The 21,389-nt window shown below is 44.2% G+C and overlaps 1 protein-coding gene across 2 annotated transcripts; it reads right to left on the reverse strand.

Moving 5' to 3' along the window:
• Positions 1-1,190: 1,190 nt before the first annotated feature.
• STPG1 (sperm tail PG-rich repeat containing 1) lies at positions 1,191-21,380 on the reverse strand. 2 transcript variants are annotated; one of them, XM_067533711.1, is made up of 9 exons: positions 21,270-21,380; positions 20,039-20,181; positions 18,629-18,732; positions 13,263-13,364; positions 11,992-12,165; positions 8,422-8,533; positions 7,462-7,627; positions 5,257-5,447; positions 1,191-1,758 (listed from the first exon to the last, which is right to left on the reverse strand). In XM_067533711.1, exons 2-9 carry the CDS (start codon positions 20,118-20,120, stop codon positions 1,682-1,684), a joined length of 1,008 nt encoding a protein of 335 aa, XP_067389812.1. In that variant the 5' UTR covers positions 20,121-20,181; positions 21,270-21,380; the 3' UTR covers positions 1,191-1,681. The 2 variants fall into 2 exon arrangements, with proteins under 2 accessions (XP_067389812.1, XP_067389811.1); XM_067533710.1 differs by having other exon boundaries at positions 18,629-18,762.
• Between the last annotated feature and the right edge of the window lie 9 nt (positions 21,381-21,389).

A 21,389-nucleotide genomic window follows, 5' to 3' on the forward strand; every position in this document is an offset into this window, starting at 1 on the left:
GTGGGTGTTTCGCTGACATCGCTGGCTTGTTCAGTATCGGTTCATCCCTTCCAGCAAAGGCGAGTTGCTGTATAACGTGTGTAAAGCACAGCTCACAAATATGCAGAAGCATTCTTGACTCTTCACCCGGAGCCCACCAACACCTTTAGAAGATTAAAGCACAACTGAAAAGGCTCTGGGGGCAGCGAGTCCTGAGGGTGGCTAAAGGTCATGTGAAAGTATGAACCCACTTGTGTTTGCAAGGCATTCATGTTGATGTGTGGGAGAAGCTGCCACTGAAGCAATCTTCTGCTGGGTCCAGTTGATGGCTGGTTTGTACTGACTTAAAAAAACCCAAATCATTCAAAAGTTTTTGACTTATACGCACTTCCAGATCAGAGAAATGGACCCGCTGCTGTATGTACGTGTTGAGAGCTTGTGGCGTACATTGCACAAATTCTGCATGTGCATCATACTTACACATGCCAAGATCTGACTGTGCATGACAAACTGATGTCTTCTCTCCTCAGAGCAGGAACATCAGAGAAATACAAGCTTCCCCCGCATTGCCCTACCAACGTGCCCCAATTCTGACCTCGCCTGATCTAGCTATCTGTACCATCTGCCAGGAACGAGTTTCTCACTCTCTGGTACCCCCTGCAGAGAATGCCACAAAGAGTGTTGTAACTTTCATTGCTTTTTTTCGTAGCTAATTATTTCAGTTCCAGGTAGCTTTCATCTGCCCTTCTCACCCGCGTGTCACTGTAGGTTTGTTTTCATGAAATTTGTCCGTTGCTATGGGAAATGTGATCTCCTAAAATCCCAGACTGCCCAGGCCTTTGCTGGAGAGATTCAATTTATACGACACACACAGGTGGTAAGCACACTCTGTGCGGCTGACTCCATCGCATTGCAGTCATTTACATCAGTGCCGTGGGTATAAAATGGTATCCTTCTGGGACCAGCCTCTGAGCTGGTGTAAATCTGCACGTCTTCACTGACTTCAGTGGAGTTTCCCCTGATTTACACCAGTGAGTGAGAGAAGAAACACGTGAAGATAGACAGGTGCATTTCCAAACCTCTAATTGAATGCTCAGTATAGGACAGCTGCACCTATTCCCCCTCCTTTTTTGGTGTTGATTAGTTGAGACTGCTCCACCCATGCTAGTATTATTATTATTATCATTGTCATGACTAGGATACACACAGATTAGTTTGTGTTTAGAGGGAGGGAGTGCACCGAATCCAGCAGCACACGTGCATTTTAAAAGCCAGAGGTCTAAATAGAGGGGCAGGGGAACCACAGTTCCGCCCAAGACAAGTGAGGACAAAAAGCAAGAGACAAGTTACCACAAGTATACTGTGTTTTACGTGACTGGTCGATATACGACCAGAGTTTATAAGATCCAAAGATACATTACCACTAATTTCATATGGTAAAAAAGAATCAAACAATATTTGCATTAATTGTTCAATGTCAACTTAATTGGATGATCTTAGCCCAATTTCAGCCTAATGATTACCTTTCCGTTTGCAACGCGTGGAAAATACCAGTATCAGATGCCAGAGGACTGTTAAAAGGACTGTTAAAACATGGGAGCTGGGGACACTACAGCTTGCTCACGTGTTAGCGGCTGCACCGCTGGGTTTCAATGAAGTCCTGTCTTTGGAGAATTTCTCCAAAATATATGGGCTCTGATGCTTACAGTACTGGGACCCACTTGTTATCACAGTTGTAGATAAAGGACTGCTTCCCTGGGACTTCTGGCAAATAAGTACCTATAACGAGAAAGATACATAAAAGATTTAAATGCAAATGTCAGATTATTGACTGGTGTAGGAACTACGGTGTCTTGTTTGCTGGCAGGGGGTGGGTGGGTAAGAGACAGCGCTGTAAACCCTTGGCTGTAGTTTTCACTGGCTGCATGGAACATCTTTGATTTGTAATAAGTAATGGCCAGATTCCTATACCTTTATTCATGCTGAATAAGTACCTCGTTATGCCACTGAAGTCAGTGGTACCACATGAGGAGGAAGGACATATTCAGAATGAGTAAAGGAGATGAGAGGAGGGATGCTAGTCTGGTCTTGAGAGACCTGGTTCTATTCCCAGCTTGCCACAGATTGCTTGCATGACCATGGCCAAGTATTAATAAGTCATTTATTACTACACATTAGTCTAGTGAAAGCGTGACAGTTAATTCTGACACATCACATGTAATCTTCACTGAAAATGTTCTAGATAATTTCTAAGCAAATCATTCTACAGCAAACAGTATATGATTCATTTCAAGACCAAAACCCCAGCCAAAGCCCGAGAGAAACGACAGAGGCAAAATTTGTTCAGATTAACTAAAACCTATGAATCTAAGTCACTTAGGCCCAGATTAGTATTTAGGTGCCTACATGCCACTGAAATCAACCAACCTCTAAGGACGTGGGCCTCAGGCTCTCTCTGCCTTAGTTTCCTCATCTATACAATGGGTATAATAACTCTTCCCTACCCCACAGGAGTGCTGTGCAGATAAATACATAAAAGGGTGTGAGATGCTCAGATACTATAGGAATAGGGGGCCAGATAAGCACCTAAAATAAGTAGATAGTAAAGGTATCCAGATGTGGCCCATAATGTTGAAAGGTTTAGTAAACTCAGTAAGACTATTTTTTTCTCTTGAGTATCTACTCAAATTTGCATGTCATGTCAGTTCAGTGAGATAAAAGCTAGCCACCTTAGCCTCCTGGGCCTTTATCGTATGCTTCTATATGCAGGTAAATTACAGAGGTATGGACAAGCCATGCTTTCGTTCATATAACTTTATTAACATTCATTGTAATTAGAGAAGGGTATGAGCTATGTCACTGGGCTCTAGTTCCAAAGTTTGGCTCAGATCCTGGGTTTGGACCTCTCTTTAATATTTAATATGATCCAAAGTTCATCTTGATTGCATTATGTATTGACTGATTGTATCTTTATCGGTGGCTTTTAGGTTAAATGATAAACCTGAAACCCTGGACACATTATTAAATATCTGGCGTCCTAAAATCCAGATACCAAGCACTTGGTGCCCAACTATACTTTAATAAGGCTATTGCAATAATATAAGCCTACTAATTTAATTGTGTGGTTTTTGTTATTCTGATGTCATTGTTCCCTACAAAGTACATACCCAGCACTGCAGATCTGTGTTGCATGAATGTCAAACAGTATTGAACCATTTTACATTATATATTATAGTGCACATGGGCTAAGCTACTTTAGATGTCATTGCAGGGTGCTCTGCCCCAATGGAAGTTTCTTTCTTGTCTTCACAGCTGGAAGTAAAAGGTTTAAAAGAATGGCATTTTGATATCGTCTACTGCCGGAAAGGATGCTGGCAGGGTGAGTGGGTTTGTGATTATGGGAGGTGTTCTGACTTTTTCACAAGTTAACAATGCATGTGCATGGTTTTAAATTTCATTTTATGGGATGGAAAAACTTTAGATTCTTTTACGGCTGTCTGTTCAAAGTATTTCTAGCCCCTTCACTTCCTCTGCTTCATCTTTAATTCATTTTTAACCATCCCTAAAGACTCTGGGCTGGATCCTTGGCTGGTGTATATTTGCATAGCTCCATTAGCTTCAATTGAGGTACATCAATTTACCCCAGCTGAGAATCTGGCCCAACATCCAATAAGTCGACCAGTATTTAGCAACATCAGCCTTTTTGCCCAGGCACTTGGCGTGCTCAGTGTTTGAGATGTAATATGGCCCATGGTTATCATGCAATCCTTTAGTTGACCCTGTCCCTGTTTCTGCTGCCCCAAGACCACTGGAGGAAATGATGGCACCATTTTAGCCTGGAATGACATTCCCCAGCACTCTGTGGATGGTAGATGAATAAAATCATATTCTGGAAATAATAGCAAAATTGCTATTGTCTGCTTTCCAAACGGTGCATTAATCTGTCAGAGGGACTTAGGGTCATGTTTCGTGTATTGTTTACTTTCTCAAATACACCTAACTTACTCACCGAAAGAAAATAATGTTACTCATGGCAATTATTAATTGCACGAAGGCCAGATTCCACCAGATTAGGGCCAGATTCCACCAGCCTTGCTCACCCTCAGTAGTTCCCTACGCCACACGCACTCCCATACTTGCAGAGCAAGCAACTACTCGATGTCCGGAAATGGAGGCAGAGTCTGGCCTTTAGTTTGTCCCCTACATTTTAGCAATCTTAACATCAAAATCCCCTACACTGCTGAGCACATACTGGCTACAATGGGATTACGTGTGTGACTAAATGCTACCCAATCTAGTCCTTTACATCCACACTGGATATACTGGTACATAAGTAGATTAAGGCACATCATACGTATGGAAATGTTAGTGCATTTAACCCTGTGTGTAGGTCCTTCCCTCCTTCTCCAGGTATAGTTCTGGGTACAGTTCAGGTTCTGGGTACAGTTATGGGACCTGCTTTTTCTCCCATATATGCTGATATAAATCAGGAGCAACTGCCCTGGAGTCAGCGGAGTTACACCAGTGTCAGAGTTAGACCAGCATCAAAGTGGGGTAAGGCAGAGGAGACTCAGGGCTATGATGTTCTGTAATGTTGCTTTCCAGTTGGGCTATGCAAACACTTTGCAGTTTCATGAGTCAGTTTTTTTTAACTTCTTTAACTCCTTCCTCCCACCCCGCCCATACAAGGCATTAAGCCAGCACAGGTAAAACTTCTGTTGCAACAACAACAACAGGAGTTGAATGGTAGTTTTCCAAATACACTATTAACTCCCATAAGCTGTTTGGCAAACATGCTGACAGTTGGCAATGCTTGAACGGCAATCACATTTACGCTTTTCTCAAAATATTTTAAACGAATGGTCTAGTGGTCTGAATGCAGGGCTGGGTGTCAGGAGATTTAAGTTCGCTTCCCCTTTCTGACACTGCATCTCAATGTAACCTTGGACAAGTCACTGAGCCCCACACTTACAAAAGTATTTAAGTACCTAAAAACGCAGATAGGTGCTTACTGGGATTTATAAACAGCTCCTAAGTAGGTTAGGTACCCAATTCACTTAGGCACTTTGGTAAATCCCACTAAGGCACCTATCCATATCTTAAGGCGCCTAGATACCGTTGTACATCTGACCCTTAGCCTTTTTGTGCCTCAGTTTCCCTATCTGTAAAAAGGTGTATAATATTGCTTAATCAGCTAAGTAAAATGCTTTGAACTCTGTACAGATAGAGAGTTCTATGTAAATACAAAGTATTTATCAACATTATTTTTATTTTTACCTGGCCCAGGTATTCCTTGCTGCGATCTGTCCCCTGTCCACCGTCCCGTGTTTGAGACAAATACAGCACTAGAGATGTAATGCTTTGGCGGGCCTTCGTAGTCCACTATTTCATAATGCCCTGGCCCAGGCAACGGTGGATTTTTAGGGGGTGGTATGGCTGCGGCGGAGAAATTCAAGTTTTGCTTTCGCCTGTTAGAAGAAAAAGGAATTGAAATACATTTTAATGGGGTTTTAAGTGTGGCAATAACAGCTGTGATGGTCAATGGTGCCTAATGGAGTTAGGTGCTGACTTCTCATTGAAATTCAATAGGAGCTGGGTACTCAAATCCCATAGGCTCCTTTGAAAATCCTAGCTAAAAACGTTAAAGACTGAACTAGAAAAGAACAACCTGGCTCCTCTCGGCTCACATCTGGGGACACGTACAAAGCCACGTAGCGAGACTCTTAACTTTACTGCCAAATATACTGACTCGATGATGGGCTCGCTCCTGCTGCCATTGACAGCAAGGGCCAGATGCTCAGCTGGTGTAAATCAGGGTCGTTCTACTGAAGTCAGTGGCGCTGTGGCAATTTTTTCCAGTTGAACATGCGGCCTCAGATGCAAAGGTCAGTGACTTAAATGGGTGTTGGATCGGCTGCTAAGGGTATTTCGACGCTGCATACGTCTTTCAGCAGCAGCCACAGTACATGCTTGAGTGACGTAGCCCAGCTATAAATAGCAGTGGTGACCAGGAGGCATGGCTGAGGTCAGTAAAGAGAGGCTTGAAGGGTGTGGTTGTGTACTCAAGTACATACCCTGCATGGCTCCATTCACCCACACCGTGCCTCCCCGGCTATCCTGCTATTTTTAACAATGTCGTTTCCTACTGCCTCCCAACTGGTGGAGCCTCTCCCCGCTCCAGGAAAAGACTCCAGCAAGTAAGGAAAGACTCTGGCAAAGGGGAGGCAGCGAGGAAAGGCTCCTCTAGCTCCCTGCTGCCGGAGCCTTTCCCCGGTGCCTCCCCCGAGCCTTTCACTAACACAGGTAGCTACACACGGCAGTGTGCACACAGCTTGCTTTCCACTGGAGTGCGTAGCTATGCATACCCTACACACCGCCACCAGTGGGGTGTCATTTGCTGGTAATGTAGCCTGATGATCCTCTCACTTGAGATTTAATTTAGCTTCCCCCTTAGCATTCTGTGTTTAGCACATGCTGTCTTGGCGTTGCTTCTCTCGCCCTACAGCTTTCCCCTCCTGTCACAAAACCTCTGTGGTAAGATACACCTGCCTGTGTGCAGCGAGCTGCAGGCTTGGCCATATTCTCTTCAGACCTTTCCCTGGTCAAGAATTTATTGTTGATCTTAATCTTATCTCAGGCAAACCAATGTCATTGTCACTGGGTGGTCACAATAAATCTACTTGAATAACCTGCTGATAGGCAGCTTGATCTGCCTTTCCAGAATGATGCTGAAGGGGAAAGAAAGGGTCTTTTCCTTTTCTTCCTTCATTCTGCCTGAGAGAGAGGCTGTTTTGGCCTGAACTGAAGAAGCGACGTGCCTGAAACCTTGCAGAAAAGCCTCTCATCCACCTTACTTTTGCAGCCTCAATGAAGTTCAGAGAAGCATCTAAGTTGATCCAAACAGAACTGAATCTTAGGACTGTGTAAGGTTCACCTGACATTAGCATCATGATGGGTGTGAGCCCCCTCACAATCACACTGCCCAGCTCCAAGGTTTGGTTCTTTAACCACAATGCATTCATCTTAGAGTGAGCTCATGCACTGGCTATAAGAGGGGAGAAGAAACACGGTCTAGTAGTGAAATCTTCTGAATGGGAGATCTGGGGTCTATTTTCTGTTCTGCCACTGGGTCCTGTGGGCCTCAGTTTCCCCATCAGTAAAATGGGGATCATAAACCATACCTACAGCACAACAGTTTTGCGGTATTTAATAACAGTTTGTGTATTTTGCTTTTCAGTGTTATCATCCCACATCCCCTTTCAGGCAAAGCACCCTGATACTTCCACCTCCTGAGGAAGCCATCTTTTGCTCCATCCTTGTAAACCAACGGCAACAGAAGCAACCGAGTACGGGCTTGATACAGTGGAAGAACTTCGCAGAGACAGGTGTGAGCTCTTCTGCTATAGCTGCTGGATCCTCCTGCAATCTGATGTGTTCACAACCAATGACTAACAGTGAAGAAGCATAGCGGTTAGGACTCACATGGAAGGGGTTTTCTTTGCTGCTTTAACAGGTTTGTTTAGCTCATAGGCTGCAGGCCCTGGGCTTATTGTGTTCACCTTTGTTTCACGAAGCGTGTTTGATTTGAAGCAAGACACTAGAATCCTGGGTGACTCCTTGACGAGGGATTCATTGATTCTGTAATGGCCTAATAACACAACAAGAAAAAGGATGTAAAAATCAAACAATGCCTCAACTATTGCACTAGGGTGAGCGTGAAAGGACGTGAGTCAATGAAAGCAACAGAAGTAAAAGGAAACTGCACAACAGGGCGTTTTGGGAGTAAAGCACTTCTAGAGATGATAAAAATTGCTTCCTGGAACAGCTTACCCCTGGGGCACAGAAGATGAGTGACTACTCTAAAGACTTAGTCCTGAACATGGGAGCATCCAGGAAGTACAGACAGGAAAATTAGCAATTAAAAGAAACAGATGAAATATTGAATGTGACTAGCACCTGGAGTTACACTACCTAATGTAAAAATGACTAGAGCTAACCATCCTCATCCTTCAGGGTATAAACTTCATGAGGCAATGGTGCCAGGAAGATGTTTCCTTCCATGGTAGCACGCTACAGATTTAGGTGTATTATGCTGTGCTATGTCACACCACCCTCTAAGCTCCTGGCATCCTGGAGGGAGCCCTGGTACGTTCTCACAATTCCCCTAAATTCCATAAATCTATCAGGGTGTGACTATATCTGGATGGGTGCTTCAGAAATAATTCCCAGGGGCCTGCCCCAAAGAACTTGGAAGTGCCACCTCCTAATGCCCCTTCACCTATGCAAAGTGTCACAAGGGGCTCAAACTAGCAAGGTGCTGAGCACCCTGCTACACTGAGTGCCCTGAGTTCCATGGATTTCAGTGATGGTGGTGAGGACCTGGTAGGATTGGATCCAGACTCACAAGGGATGCCTTTCCTCCCATCTCAACAACCCACTTACATGGAGAAGGCCATTTTTCTGTTTTATCAGTGTTTAATCCTCTTGTAGTTTTGGACAAAAACACCGCCCGGCCACATACATTGTTGCTTTGCTTGCAGAAATCCAGAGAGGCCTGTAGAAAATGAAATCTCCATGAATTCCTGTGAATTGACTTTCCTCTTGGGTAATTACTAACGTAACAAAAACTCTGTTTTAGATCCAGTCTCCATCGGGAATCAAATCTGCTCTCATGAGAGAAATGTATGCAATATTAGGGCCAATTTCAGGAGAGCTCACTGATTTTATGTGTCTCAGTTTCTGATTGCCCAACTTGTGAGGATTTATCAGAGGTGCTGAGGCTCTGCAGCTCCCATTGAAAATTTGTCTGCATTTGTTTGGTTGCTGCCGTCAGTCTTTGCTGCACCAGCTTGATCTAAAAGTGCATAGTATCATTCAAATAACTGAACAAGTGTGGAGTTTGAAACAGTGCTCCCCACACACCCAAAAGGTAATCTGCATGATAGCACCTGTGTAAAAGTATACGAAACAAACTGTCGCAACTTTGCCTTTCAGGGCAGGCTAGAATGACAGAAATGTAGCCTCTAGTTTTCTACCCAGCCCAAAATCATTCTTCAAAGAGATCAAGTCTATCATTTAGGGGTTAATCCTGCATGCATCAAAGTCAATGGCATAATTCCTATCGACTTCAATTGGATCAGGCTGCCTTTACCAGGCCTGTTCCATCCAATGGAAAAATTACGATAGCTTTCAAAAGGCATTGGATTAGACCTGCTGTGTACAGAGTTCTGCAACACTGAGATCAATTGAATTTCAACAGTCTGAAAAAAATACATTGTTGTTCACAGTGATGGTGAAGCCTTGTTGATCCCAGGATACTGGAGAGACAAGGTGGGTGAGGGACTATCTTTTACTGGACCAATTTCTGTTGGTGAGAGAGAGACAAGTTTTTGAGCTTATGCAGAGTTCTTCCTTGGATCTGGGAAATGTACTCAGGCCAGTCTACACTACAGACAATATCGGTGTAATGACATCATTTGTGGGGAGTGAAAAATCCATACCCCGAGCGACACAGTTATACTGACCTAACCCCCGTGTAGACTCCGGCCAACATAGCTACTGCCTCTCAGGGAGGCGGATTAACTACATGGGCATAGTTGTATCTTCACTAAAGCACTACAGCTGCACCACTGTGCTGTACGGGAAGACAAGCCCTCAGCGTGTCACAACTAAATTCAAGGGGAACAGATTGTTTAGCATAAGTAGTTAACACATATTACAAGGGACCATTTAAGGTGAATTGGCCCCATAACACCCCTCCAATCATAGGAGGGAAGGAAATCAGGGGCGGGGGGGGGGAGGTGGATGAGAGGGAGGTTGTCAGTGGGTTATAGATTGTTGTAATAAGCCATAAATCCAGCGTCTCTATTCAGTCCATGATTTTTAGTGTCTAGCAAAGTGATGAATCTAAGCTCCCCGGCTCATCTTTTGAAGGTGTTGTGTAGATTTCCTTTGTGAATGAGGGCTGAGAGGTCAGACATACAGGGATCGTTTTGTGAAAAGTGTTTGCCAATAGGTGAAGCAGCATTTTTGTCTTTTACCGTTTTCCTGTGTGAATTCATCAGAGAGTGTCGTGATTGGCTGGTTTCACCCACATAGTTGTTACTGGGGCATTTAGTGCACTGGCTGAGGTACACCACACATTGTGATAGGCTGAATTTGGCCCATACACCGAAGATATTATTCCATAGAGTTTGGGACACTGCTTTATCTCTATTTTCTCTTGCAAGCCTGGGTTTTACCAACACTTATTAATTTCAGTTGAGATTAACCTGGGGCCTGATTGTGCAGTTTTAAGGAAGGAAAAGCTCCTTTGACTTCAATGGGAGTTTTGCCTATGTAAGGACTACAGGACTGGGCCCTCTGTTTCTTCCCAGACTGTCTCTTTGCCTATGGTCATATAAATTATCAGGCATTGCCATCTTTTAAATGGATTGTTTCCTGTTGTGCTTCTTGAAGGTTAGACACAATTTCTTACAGTAAATCACAAGTCAGTAATTCATCCAGGAAGGTTATTCCCAGAAGCAAATTCTTACAATGTTAGAAATAACATGCTACAAGCCCATTATACTATGATATATAAAATAATTATGACCTGCAAACTAGCTTAAACAACAGAAAACATGTTAAGGCAGATCCTCGTAGCTTGAAGGCATTGTAACAAAGTCCAGTGTCTTAACCACAGGTCCTAACCAGCTACAGTCATTAATGGTCCTCTGGCTCTTTTTACAGGAGAAGCAGAGTTAACTACAGTGTCTCGGCCAAATTCAAAAGTAAGTACTTATATTTTGCCTACACCACCTAAAACTCCTTTACAGTTTCAATTGGCTACTGTTTTCTTCTTCACTCTCTATCCTAAACTGCTGCACAGTGTTACAGTGTGTTGTGAGACAGCAGACACATTCCAACCCTGCAACGCACTGGCTGTATATCACACTTGAAGTGAGTATATGGTGTGAAAACCCCCCGGTGAAAAGAGCACTGTATCAGTATAAGAGGTGCTTGTTCTAAGTGACAAAGGGACTCAAGGAACTACAGCACCCACGGTTTGCAGAAAAAATTACTTTACAGAGAGAATGAGTTAGAGTAACAATGATCTGAAAGCTGATAAAGAAATCAGCATCGGCAAACACAACTGAGGGACAGTGAAATCCATGACCAATAGGTATAATATTTTGATAGGCAGCTATTCATAATACTTTGCATTTCTGTAACAACTTCCTTTCAAGAATCTCACAGCACTTTGCAAACATTGATGGAGTAAGACTTACAACACCCAGTGAAGCATGTATTATTGTCACCATGTGACTGATTGGAAGAGGAGGCACGGAAAGGTTAGTGCCTTACTCAAGACCACACAGTGCGTCATTGGCACAATCGGGAATAGAACCTCAGAGCCAGATCCTCAGCTGGTGTAAACTGGCATAGCTCCATGCAAGTCAGTGGATCTACATTGATTTACCTAAGTGGAGGATCCGGCCTCTGATTTCCAGTGCTGTGTTTCAAGCCTACACATCTGCTAGAAATAAAACATTACATGGGAAATTCTGGCTGCACTGAAGTCAGTGGCAACACTCCTGTTGAATTCAATGGAGCTGGGACTTCACCCAAAGGATTCTGCTGGGCCTTTCAACACCACAGCTTATATTGTGGTGGGGAGGTGGAAAGTTACTGCAATGGCAGATCCTGGCTGCCTTTGTGATGAAGAGTGACTCCCCCACCCATGTGCTCTGGATGCATGGTAACTGAGACTGTTCCTTGCATAGGGGTCTGATCCTGCTTCTGGTGAAGTAAATGGCAAAACTCCACTGACTTCAATGGGGCAGGAGGAAGCAACAGGTGCACAAAGAGAAACACCTTCTCCTCCCCCTTGCACACCCTTGCTGGGCCAGCCACATTCTGGTCCACACAGAATTAAACAAAGAACAATGATTTCCATACAATTCCCCATAATTCCCCTGTACTTAAATTTAATTTTACATTGGCTTTAACCTCCTGGTTTTCCCCCCTTACATTGTATTGATTGGGCGCTGGAGTGGAGATTTGCTGTCTCTTCTTAGCGATAGGTTGCTGAAACATGCTGGAGTTTCCCGTGCTGAAATCTTGCTTGGATTGAAATGCCAACGAGAGGTTGTACGTGTTTGCGGCAGGGTAGCTGGGTTTTCTGTTATAGGAGAGACGTGTATCCTGGACAAAGACAAATCAAAGGAATCAATAGCAGCTGAGCAGCAGTGTCAGAGGGAGATTGGTGAATAGCTTAGACCTAATCTTTGACCTCTGGTACTTTAAATATTGTTATAACTGAGTAGGGAATATCCTCTGTATTTTACATATAGCAGAACCCCACTAAATTGCACGAATGGTTGAGAGTCCCATTGCAAATATGAAGAAAGGGTCTGGATCCTACCAGTGAGGTGCTAAGCACCATTAATTCCCATTGACTTCACTGGGAGAAAAAGATGCTCAGCAGCTTGGCATAGAAGCCATGTGCACTTTGTCAGTGCACTAGATTATCCTCCAGTGTGATGTCTTTAAAACGGTTTTAAAATTCTAATACGCTGTGCAAAATTATCAATGTTCACCGTTCATATAATTTAAATGACTGGGCAGATTTTCTTCTAACTTGGCTTATGATTTGTAAATCTCACTGAGATTTATAGAAGAACTGATTTAGATGTCGCTATCTTTAGCGATTTTCAAGCTAGCTGAGTGCAACATTTCCACTGAGCCCACATGGGAAGAAAATGTGGGTTTTTTTCTTCACGCTTCCATAACTCCACAGCTCAGTGAGTCGATTTTGCTCCAATTTTCTACTCAAAAGAAAAAAAAATCACCTTTGGATTGAGATCAAGCATAGAAAATTTTAGCCCCAGAGGAATTTGTTTTAAAAGTTATGAGCAACTGAAAAAGCAGGTTAGCATGGAGGATGGAATTCAGCCTTAATTATAGCTGTGTCTGCCAGTGACTGGTACAGCGATTATCTGCCGGTCTTAGGTGTTTGTAAAGCACCCCATCACTACAGTATCTCAGGCCCAGATCCCTCAGGGCATTTAGGTACCTAAGCCCCATGGAAGACTTGAAATGCCCCTAAATTTAGGCAGCAAGGAATAAAAAATCAGATGTGATCATTAAAGGCTGGATGCTTAGCCTAGTGAAATCAACAGAAACACCCTAAGGCCCAGATCCTCAAAGGTATTTAGGTGCCTAACTCCCATTGGTCTGGGCCTAACTGACTTCAGAGGGCTTTGGATCAGGCCCTAAACAATACAAACCCGTTCCCTTACCATGGAAGGAAAATAGCCTGTTCCTTTCTTCGACAGTGAGGTGCTGTTAATCTCTGCAGACTGGTGAACGACATTATAGAATCCTGGGCCTGGAATTTCATTCTAATAAGGAAACATAACACGTTTAGCAACAATTGTCCTCAGCACATAGATGTAGATTTAGGAAGTTTCAGAGCTGTGACAGCAGAATTTAGGAATTGCCATGCTGGATCAGACCCAAGGTTGAATTAGTCCTTTATCCTCTCTCTCAGTGGCCAGTATCAGATGCGTCAAGAGAAGGTGCAAGAATGCCTCAGGACAGTTATGGAATAACCTAAAAGGGCTGTTATTCCTAGGCTGGGGAAGAGCCCTCAGCTCCTGTAAAATGCCCCAAATGGCTGGTGAAACCAATCGCCTCTGACAGCCAAACTCTTCGTCATTTGCATTCATGCAGCAGAGGTATTGTTTCTGCTACAAGTGGGGGTGTGAAAGGCGAGTGTCAGGTGCCTTTAAAGAAGGCGGACTGCTCGGGGTAGGCCTAGGAGATGGAACTCCAAATGTAAACCAGGGTGCCACATCCTCAAGGCAGACAATCATCCTTGGAAGACAATGGCAGTAGATCCTGGAGAGGAGGTGGATGCCACCAGCATTGGTGTCACTGAGTCTGACATAGTGAAGCATGAAGGGTTTCTATGCCTTAGACAAGTTACGTCCTCCATAATGTAATTACTGATGGTCTCATTATCAGTGACAGGATCTAAATATTTTAAAATCCTACTAACTCTTGGCCTCGATTATATCTTGTGGCAGTGAGTTCCACAAGTTAGCTTTATTACCACCATAGTGCCTAGGAGCTCCAATCATGCACCGGGATGCAATTGTGCTAAGTGCTGTACAAACACAGAATATGCATTGTGCATACAGTTATTTCCTTTTCTCAGTTTTCAATTTTATGTCTTTCCATTTCAGTGAATGACCCTTGTTTTTACATGATGAGAGAGTAAATAGCAGCTCCTAAATTACCTCCCCAATACTATTTTTTACATTACACACATATACCAGATCAAGTCTTATTTGTCTCTTCTCAATTCCCGTCTCTCGCTAGGACAAATAATTTTGTCCCCTATTTCTGAGCCCCCCTCTATTTCTGCTACAGCTTTTATTTTGAGATAGGATGGCCAGAACTGAACACAACATTCCAGGTGAAGGCGTACCCTGGACATAAATAATGGCATTATAATATTTTCAGTGTTGTTTTCCATCCCATTCCTTGGGCACCTGAACATTTTGTAGTAACTCATTGTGCAACGAGCAGATGTTTTCATTGTTTCAAAATAATAATCTTATTTTAATGTGAGTCTCAAATTGCACAGAAAAATGAATATTAAATGGAAGATTAAGTTTCCTTAGTGTCTACAGGGCAATTTATACAGACTGGGAGTTCAGAGCAACTGCAAATCTGAAATCTCACCTATACATCTAATTTAGACTGAATGAATTCAGCATGTGGACAGAATGCATTATTTGCAGTTACCGCGCCCTTCCTGACTCAGCTCCCCTCCTGGGCTTTTCAGAAAGAGAACTGGGCGGGATTCTATTTATGGAGCAAAATAAACCAAAACCAGCCTCAATTCTATGCGATGACACCTTAAGCTCTTGGGGCTCGGTCCTGCATGGTGCTAAACACCTTCTGTAAAGTGTTGTGCTCCCTCTAATCCGAGGGATGTCAATGGGATTTGTGGAGGCTCCAAACTGTATGGGATGAGGCCCCTAGAGAGAAATATAGCCTCATGTCAACACAAATGTTACATGATGCAGGTATGTAGGAATGGAAATATATGAGACTCCTGAACCCTGAGAGCATATCATCATCATGTGACCTTGTCTGTCAATTACCAATGGAAAATATTTTGGATGGGGCACTGGACTTTACAAGCACATAGAGGTCCTGTCCTGTCCTGTCCGGTTCCTGTCCTGAGGAGTGTATGCTCAGATTCAGGCAGAGATATAAATACACAAGAGTCGATAGCGTGGGAATAACGTGAGCATGGAGATGGAGGGCTACACAGAAGAGACGGGTTTGAAGAGGAGCGAGGCAGTTGGTGGAGAGGACACAGGAAGCAATTCCAACCACGTACCCCAATCCTGCAAGGAGCTACACCTGGGGGGCAGTTGTCTGACTATGCAGGGGCCCCTTGCAGGACTGGGATGGCAGGAAAGAAAGTACAAAGCTGGGAGTGGGAAAAAGAGATGAAGGGAGCTGACAAAAGAGACTTGGGAGAGGCACAGACAATGGGAGGGGATGTAGGAGGAATATATAAATAATAAACACTAGTATCCAAACAGGGTTTGCATGCATGGCCATAAGGCAGATGCAAGTATGGAGAGACCTGGTCACCTTCTGAAGAGGCTACCAATCCAATTGGTCAGACCGGCACTCCAGTGGTAATGTGCTACCATGCATGACATCACATTTTGGGACCTAATCTAGGTCCTCTACTCCAGGGCCAGGAGTTCTGCTGGCCTGATCGGCCTGAGGGAGCCTAACCCTAAACCCTTGTGGCTGGTTCAGGAATGGTATTGACAGGATCTCAGCCCCTATAAAGATTGGCAGCACAGTACAGGGTCTTGTGTGAGAGAGGAGTAAAGGGAAGAATGAGGGGGGGATATGTGAGGAGGACAGATTAGAACTCAGATGCTAATGGAGACTTGAGGCAGGATAGATCAGAGAACTGGCGGTGAAGAGCTTTACAAGACACCAGGTCAAATCTAACCCTTGAGAATAGTGAATGAAAGGCATTCCTGGCTGGCTGCTTGCTATGAGCTGTGGACACAATCCAGTTACTAGTGGAGTGTCCCCATCATGAAAATCCTCATAACAATGGGTTAACTCCTTGTTGATAGTCCGGGCAGAGATTTTGTATTCGCTTCATTCCATTTTCTTTAAAGTGGGGGAAAAGAGGAATCCTGTTTCATCTCTATACGACTCTAGTTTTATGTTGGTGTAACTCCATTGAGTTCAATGAGTGACAGTGTTGTCTAGTGGCTGCGACACTGGACTAGAAGTCAGATTCTATTCCTGGCTCTGTTGCTGACCTGCTGTGTGATCATGGGTAAGTTACTTCACCTCTCTGTTCATCCTTTTCTCCCCCCACCCTATGTAGATTGGGGTGAGACTGCTTCTTACCATGTATACCTACAATACCTACAACAATGGGACCTTGATCTCAGTTGGTGCTACCAAAATGCTCATAATACAAATACACCACTGGAGTCACATCATGAAAATCAGGCCTTGAATCTTCAGTTCCTATTATTTACATATACAGTCCCACAAGACTCTGCCTGCCTTATAAAAAAGGTCATGGGAGTTTCAGTGTGGATGGCCATGTAGATAAACATTCTGCCTGCTTTTCTTTGTAGGCAGAAATTACAGGACTGATGTAAATGATGCAACCCCATTGATTTCAATATAATTGCCCCTGCTTACACCAGGCTTCAATTTGCCCCGACATGACTAACACTTCCTGGCTGGAAGACACGTAGGGAGTTAGGCACCTAAATGCCATTCTTGCATTTGAAAATCTATCCCGCTCCTGAGCTGATTACATACCATTAGGCCCTTCTAGCTCCTTGAGATAATATTTTATTGGTGAACGTAGAAGGCCCTTAGGTCATGGTATTAGTTGATCCGAAATATCTTGCATACAACACCCAATTAGATACATCAAAGTTCTAGTGGGGAGTGAATCCCGTACATGTAGCTATGTGTTAATGTACTCTACAATATGTTGTGCTGAAGCACCATGGAGACATGAGCAGGTGCATCTGGAAGGAGAAACTCAGAAAGCAGCCCTAGAAAAAGCTAGTATTTATGGAATCAATACCACCCCCTAACATCCTCCCTACCCCATCTGATGCCATAACCGTTCCTTAGGGATAAAACTTAAGCAAAAGACCATTAAGACCTTGTGTGACTTGTGGTTTGGCTCACTTCCTGCTCCATCCTTCAAGCAGGAAATTCTCAAAGTAGAAGGGAGAGTTTTGTGGAACTACCTTAAAACTCTGCCTTTTCTTTTTCAGTCAGAATTTTGCGTCAGGTCATCTGGAACTCTTGGAAGCTGACCAGACAGACAGATGGCGCCTGCCAAAGGCAGTTAAGCAACTTCCCCTTGATCATTTTCCCTCATCTTTTGTCCTTGATGTCCATGGTTGTTATTATTATTATTCAGACCTGAGATCATGTACTCTTGATATCACTGAGATGGGAGAGACAAGCAAGAAGGAAGAGATCAAAGGCAGAATAAGAAAGAGAGAAGATACCAAATAACTCTCTGATCTATCCACTTTGAAAAGGGTGCATGAAGCTACAGAAATCCTCAGCTGAGTTAATTTTCTTAGTATCCTAGGGAGCCATAGCAGTGTGTCACCAGACGGAGAACAAGGAACTTTCTGCAGGGGCCAAGAATAATCCTCTTCTCATCAGAAGAGGAAGTAGTTAGAAGGCAGGACTCTAAAAGGCCCCTTGTACATATTGGATGTGTCATCTGTATTGGCTAGAGAAAAAGAATTAGTGTAGATGTCTGGTGTACTTCTATAGTTTTATAGTATATTTCTGCTTCCCCCTTCTGGCCACAGAGGAGTAGACACCATAGTCTAGCTGGTATGAGGGAGTTTATGCAGAGAGAGATCAGGATTAAAGAAAGGAGACCTAAAAGGTTGGGTCATATTCTGCATGCATTACACCAGTGTAAATCTGGAGTAATTCCATTCACTTTAGTGGAGTCTCTCCTGATTTTGCAGTGGTGTAAATGAGAGCAGAAGGTGGGTCTTGATGGCCTGGCAGTATTAGAATCAATGTAAGAGACTAGGCATAAATAATATTTAGGCTGTAATACAAACTGACCATCACAATTAGAGATGAGACACAGCCTCATCACCCTTAGCATCTAGGATAGGGAGGCTGGAATGGAGAGAAGAAAAAAAGCACAAAAGGTATTTTTCAAAGGAGTCTAAGAGAATTAGACATTAAATCCTACTAAAATTCAGTAGTGCTCCACTGATATTGTGCAGCATAACTCATTGGCTCTTGGGGTTAAAAGAGTAGTTTCATACCATTCTTTATCAGCAGGGCCACATGGCTCTTATTCATCAAACTACTTCAGACATTTCCTAGCTGATTTTTTATAACACTTCTCTTTTGCATTGCTGTTAGTGTTTTTTCCCAAGGCCTGATCTATGGACTATTATGTAAAATATGTATACAAGCTGTGTGTCCAGTTCAACTCAACCAGAGTCCGAGGCTTGTTTATAAGACAACATCAGTAAGGGATCATAGGAACATAGGATTTAGAGCAAAGGTCACAAATCTCAAATCTACTACCTACCTGGTTATACTGAAATCTCTTTGCTTGAGAATTAAATCCCTTTTTTTCTGAGTTTGGGATCACTCTTGTGTGGTATTTATAAGGAATGGAGGAGGCCTTGTAACCTAAAAGGTAAAGCCGATAAAAACAAGATCCTGAATGTGGAGAAACAGGAAATATGTAACTGTAGCACCAGATTTCATTTTAAACAGGAAACATAAATTAAATGCAAACCTATCATCAATGCAATCCTCAGGTCAAGATATCATTTGTTTTTGCATTGAATTTTCCTGTTTCATTTAAGTAGTAAAGAAAAAATACTGCTGCAGCACTTTAACGGTGCTTGTGCTCATGGAGGGCTTTAGGGATGACTCAGTGCAGCTAAATCACTTTTGTAGCATGTCTTTATTTAGCTATTAGCTGAGGCATCCTTAAATTGGGCATTTTAGCAGCCCATCTCATAGGCCTGATCCTGCAGAAAGCTGACCACAATGACAGTTTAGGTTACTCAGAACTTCCCAGGAGACACTCAGGCCCAGATCCTCCAATGTATTTAGGCAACTAACTCCTGATTTCATTAGCAGTTAGGCACCTAAATACCACTGATGATCTGGGCCTTTGTGCTGTGAAGGATTGGGTTCAAAGGCCTTGTCTACATTGAGATTTTCTTGCGATTTCCCACCAGTGCACTACCACCAGGGCAGCTCCTACTTTGGTAGCAAGGGTGGGAGGGCTACAAGAGCCAGGAGCTGCTGTTTTTTACCACGGTGTCATCCACATAACATTAGTTGACGTGATCAAATCGCTATTGTCTTATCTACTCCTATGGTGGAGCTGAACCAGTAGTGCAACAGTGAGAAATTTTAAACAAAAGCTCAGTGTAAACACAGCCATGCTGTTGACAAAGGAGGAAATATGTTTTAAGATGATCTTTGAAATTAGAAGGGAAGGTTAAAGAAGGGAAGAGATATAGGAAGTCTATTCCAGAGAAACTGCAGAGGAGAATGCTCTCAAACCAATAGTAGTGAGGCTGTGTAGCAGGAGAGAGAGGTAGCCAGTGCTAAATGAGGAGAAGGAGCAGAGAGATATGGACTATGATGTAAATCCACAGAAGATTTTAGAAGCAAGGGGCATGATTGTCCACTGTCTTGCACTGTGTCGTCATTTACACATGTGCGAAGTGGAAGATTATGATGTGCTGGCATTTTACGTTCACTTTGCACTGAGTTAAATAGCTCAAGGAGAGCAATTCTGAACTGGATCCTGAAATGACTGGAATTGGCTGTGGATATAACTTATTCTGGATGTCGCTTTCTATTGATTAGTTTCACTGATGCTGCAGTTTCAAAGACCAACATACTTGTGGCTATTTTTCCCCTTCTCAAATGGAAAGTGGTTATTAAGATGCTAGTCCATTTCACAATACTGTACCTCTTAATGCTTTCCTGATCTGCACAGCAGGTGTTCCTTTGATACTAGTATCTACAGAAAAGTTCTCAAAGCAGGCAGCCATGTTACATAACTACTGCACACTGGCTGGAAATACTCTTCTTCTCAGGCTCACCATTTTGTTTCTAAAACATCAATTGGAAATATCAATATGTACATGAATTAAGAACAAAAAACTAGCCAGAATTTTTACACAAGGCTGGAATGGCAAAGATTTAATAAACAAGGGAACCCCCTTTTCAGATTATGATTATGGTTATATTTTACATTCATACAGAATCAGCAACTGAGAATTCCCCAAATCCCTGCAATCCTGACTTCAGTGAACGAAGCAGGTGAATGAAGGCTGCAGGTGCGGGCCCTATACCTAAATATTAACTCTTCTGCCACCTTTGGGAGGGAGTGGGGATGACATGCTGCCAATCAAGCTTCCCAGCTGAGCAGAAGGAGAAGGATTTGATCAGAAAAGACTGAGGCCTTGTCCACACCACACAGATACGTCGACCTATGTTAGATCGACGTGCAGCCAACGCATTAATTGCCGCAGTGGCTGATGTCCACACCACCCTCCTTAGCTCCCTGCCTGGTACCCAGTGTCCCACGGGCTGCTGGTGAGCTGTGCCCCCCGCAAACTCCCAGGAGCTGGGGGAAGCTGCTCAGGGCTTCTCACCTCACTCCCAGCCGGGAGTGGGGTCCAGCCGCTGGAATCTCCAGGGGAGCGGGTGGCAGCTGGCCTCTAGCTGCCTGGCTTCCTTGCCAGTTTCACGGCTCCAGCAGAGCCGGGGAACTGGCCAAGAATGCCAGCCCACAGCCCATGCCAGGAACCACTGGGCGGCCTTGACTGGAGTGCCCCGAGCCCTGCACCTCTGCCCTGCGGTGGGTTTTGCTGATGCCGGGCTAGCCGGGGGGCTCGGGAGGCGCCCGCCAGGGGGTACGGCTCCCCGCTGTTGTCGACCCAAGCTGGCCTTGCGCCCACAACAGTCCGTCCTGTGTATGCCCAGCCCTGAGGCAAAGGCCCCGCTCCTGAGCCCTGGGGGTTGCTGAGGCCGGCCAGGCGGCCCCTGCCTCGCTGGTTCCAGCTTCTGTTACAGACCAGGCTGGCAGGAGCCTGGAGCCCAGTGCATCTGCTAGGCCAGGGGAGAGGCAGCGTTGCATGCTGGGACCCTCGTCTGTGCTGGGCCCCGGCCATCACTGCGGTGCCGCCCGGGCCTACCTGGCGCCCCAGGGCTGCAGGAGAGAAGGAGTTTACACCTGGTTGCCTAGACAACAGCGGGGCCAGTGATTCTCCAATCATTGCGCTTGTTGCTGTGGCGCCCTACATGCTTGCCCAATC

Source organism: Emydura macquarii, unplaced genomic scaffold (assembly GCF_026122565.2).
Source record: "Emydura macquarii macquarii isolate MOO-44397 ecotype Brisbane River unplaced genomic scaffold, CSIRO-AGI_Emac_v2 contig_3348, whole genome shotgun sequence".
Lineage (NCBI taxonomy): Eukaryota > Metazoa > Chordata > Testudines > Chelidae > Emydura > Emydura macquarii.

Excerpts from the sequence above, each read along its gene's own strand:
- STPG1 (XM_067533710.1), bottom strand. The coding sequence starts at position 20,120 with ATGGCTGCCTGCTTTGAGAACTTTTCTGTAGATACTAGTATCAAAGGA. Across the intron at positions 18,763-20,038 it reads GATCAGGAAAGCATTAAGAG|GATCTTGTTTTTATCGGCTT; the intron begins GTACAGTATTGT and ends CTCCACATTCAG. Across the intron at positions 5,448-7,461 it reads GCAAAGAAAACCCCTTCCAT|GCGAAAGCAAAACTTGAATT; the intron begins GTGAGTCCTAAC and ends TTCTTCTAACAG.